The 2,942-nt window shown below is 42.9% G+C and overlaps 1 protein-coding gene across 1 annotated transcript; it reads right to left on the bottom strand.

Moving 5' to 3' along the window:
* Positions 1 to 570: 570 nt before the first annotated feature.
* On the bottom strand, positions 571 to 2,655 carry LOC104508876 (protein APCDD1; the record flags this gene model as incomplete). Its single annotated transcript, XM_010150635.1, has 2 exons — positions 571 to 1,102; positions 2,472 to 2,655. Coding segments are annotated over 2 exons (716 nt in total), but the record flags the coding sequence as incomplete, so codon positions are not given.
* Between the last annotated feature and the right edge of the window lie 287 nt (positions 2,656 to 2,942).

Here is a 2,942-nt window from a genome sequence, read left to right as displayed (position 1 = left end):
TCCATGACTTGCACAGCCCATCAGATTTTTTCCCCTTTGTGCTGCCCCTTTCACATGTCTACCTTCCAATTTCCTCTTTTCTCTTCAGGTTGTGGATCACCCAACTTCCATAAGCTGATACAATTTGATTTCTTCTCTCCCTGACACTCCTGCAGCTATGCAAGCATGCACTGATGCCTATTTCTCTTGTCCTTTCTCAGTCCTGTATCAAACTTTCTCTCTTCTCAACTTCTAGCTCACAACCGTGGGGCCAGCCAACAACTCCCACCTCTGCATACAAGTCTTTGATTCCATCTTCAGAGTGGCCTTTATTGACCTTAGCTCACCTGACTACTTTTTGCACATTTGATGCAGCCTTATAAACCACAGAAGAGTTACTATTCTCATGAAAGATGCTCTGTGATCTTTTTTTTTTTAATTGGCTGCATCACCTGTAAGGCTGCAATCCACCTCTTATTTTAGAAGCACATCTACATTTTAGGTCACACTAGCGCACTGACTCAGGAGAGCTAAATAACATGGGTTTTCTCACTAGTATCTTAAAAAGAGGGCATATATACAGACACATACCTTGGCATTTTGAAGAGGAGGTTGGTAACTAGAGGGCCGATAGTACCTCCTCTGAGTAGCATCAGTATGAATGTCTCCGAGAAACAGCTCCTCCACGAGGTGGTCCAAATTATGGTGCAGGTACTGCTTCTCCACACGGATCAGCTGGAGTTCGTGCATGGCAAAATTCAGAGCTTTGGTGCATTCACAGCCATTCTCTTCTCTCAGCAAATCATAGCTCACATCCTGCTCCCAGGGACTATCTTCTGGTATAAATCCAGGACACGTATTGTTCACCAACTCACTTAGCTTTTTGGCCACTGCTTCGTTGTGGCATATGATCTGTATGTTGTGTAGCTGGTAATCAGCTTCAGTACCCCCTCGGATGATCCAGGACGCTTGGCGGAGACGTATTTTGCCACGTATAACTAACGTGTAGATAGGGTTTGTGCAGCGATTGCCACCGTAATAAAACTGATAGGCCTTAAACGTATTATTGTGGTAGAACCTGTAAGATCTTGTGACGAACTCTGGGCCTGCTCTAACTTCGCAGCTGTGGGAAGACAGAAAGTGACGGAAGCAAAATTTTAGCAAGGTGGCACATCATGTACACTACAGGCAACAAGACTGAGTAAACCCGCATGGGACCACGGAGACACTTGGGTGCTAACGTCCCTCTAGCACAAATGGGAGTAAATAGGAACTAGGCATCTGTGGCCTGCCAATTAACCAGCAATTTCTTCTGCTGTTACTAACATATCGCTTCACGGTGATCATACCTAACTAAGGGCTTTATCTTTGTAGGTTCAAACAGTTTGAGTCATGTTTTTCTTTTCCTTCTTGTCTAGGGACCACCATGTGACTCGATTCTTCTCTGAAAAAAGTAGCGGCTTATTAAACATCTATTTTTCTCTTTTGCATGGTAGATTTAGCAAAAGGACTGTTAACGTCAGAAACTGAAATGCCAAACGTCCATAGAACCATAAAAAGAACTGGCTTCTAGGCTGCTGTAGAAGCTTTTCAGCAGAGCTCCACCAGCTCTGGTCTGCAGAGGATGTGCAGGATCACATCCTCAGCTTTTCCACTCAAACTTTCAACACGGGTGGCAGTTAATGCAAACTTCTGACTGGTAATGCAAATCTTCTATTTGGCTTAAATTTAGACCATGCAATATTCAGATTTTTCTTTGGGTTTGTTTGTTTGGTGGTGGTGGTGGGGGGTGGTGTTTCTTTTTTTTTTTTCCTTTTTTTTTCCCCTCAAGGTATAAATGGCAGTTAAATTCCACTTCCTGGAATAAGTCCTTTTGTGCCTTCTAGCTTGTCCCCCTTGTCACATCCGCACTACTGAACATAAATATACTGCTTTCTATTAAAATACCCTACTCTTTCCTACTACAAGTCACTTCAAATAGGCATGTGAATATTGCCTGCTGAGACACAGAAAGCAAAATAGCTCCCTGAATTACAAGTCATCCTGTATAGAGAGTAATAGAACTGGTGAAATACAACTTCTTAATTTCTTTTGCCAATAAAACCTGTGCTAGACACATGCTCTGAAAACAAGGATGCATTCAATAGATCTAATGCATGTAGTCAAAGATAGTACAATTTTATGTTTGAATGAGCAACTATTTTGGCAACTTGGGCTCCCTTCCTATTCAAAGAGAGATTTAAAGATATTTCACAGCATGCTGTTTAAAATCCAGACTATAAATTGCATCATCAAGACAGCTTTATAGCATGCTATTCTACTGTACATAACGCCGCTCCTTCTCCTTTTATGCATAAACATACAGAAAGCATCACCATATTATAGAAAATATTTCCCCTGCTGCTTAAAGTGGGGGTATTCACCCTTCCCCCTCAGCTTCCCCCTTCTTTTCCACACGTATCACTCAAGCATCTTGGTTTAGCTTCCCTTACCCAGTAGAGACCCAGTGTCCCTCAATATTGGGAGGCATCTGCACGGTGATCCGGGCTCCATTGTGAAGGTGTTTCAGCATATGATGACACTGTGACTCCTTGAAGGCTCTCCATGCACTCTTCTCCAAGGACCGGGGGTGGGACCTGCTGTCTGGGGGAAGAAGAGCGGAACCTTCTCCCAGCCCTGTGACAGAAAAATGTAAGTTCCCATAAGACCCTGCTGAGAAGGGCTTCAAATGATAAAGGAGGCTGTGAACATCTTGTGTTGAATTACACTTGTTCGCAATGTTATGTGTCAAGGAAAGTACCGTTTACATTTCTTTCCTTATCTGAAAAAAAAAGCAAATATGGGAAGCTCTTCCTCTCTGTCAGCCCACTAATAAACCACTAAATAAAATTGATTTATGAAATATACTGGGGAGAAGAGCTTGAACCCAAGTGTTGCATTTCCACACCCAAGACACGCGGCTT

The sequence above is a fragment of the Eurypyga helias genome, unplaced genomic scaffold (genome assembly GCF_000690775.1).
Source record: "Eurypyga helias isolate BGI_N326 unplaced genomic scaffold, ASM69077v1 scaffold21494, whole genome shotgun sequence".
Taxonomy (NCBI): Eukaryota; Metazoa; Chordata; class Aves; order Eurypygiformes; family Eurypygidae; genus Eurypyga; species Eurypyga helias.
Note: the sequence above shows the minus strand (reverse complement) of the source record. Positions and strands in the feature narration are given on the sequence as shown.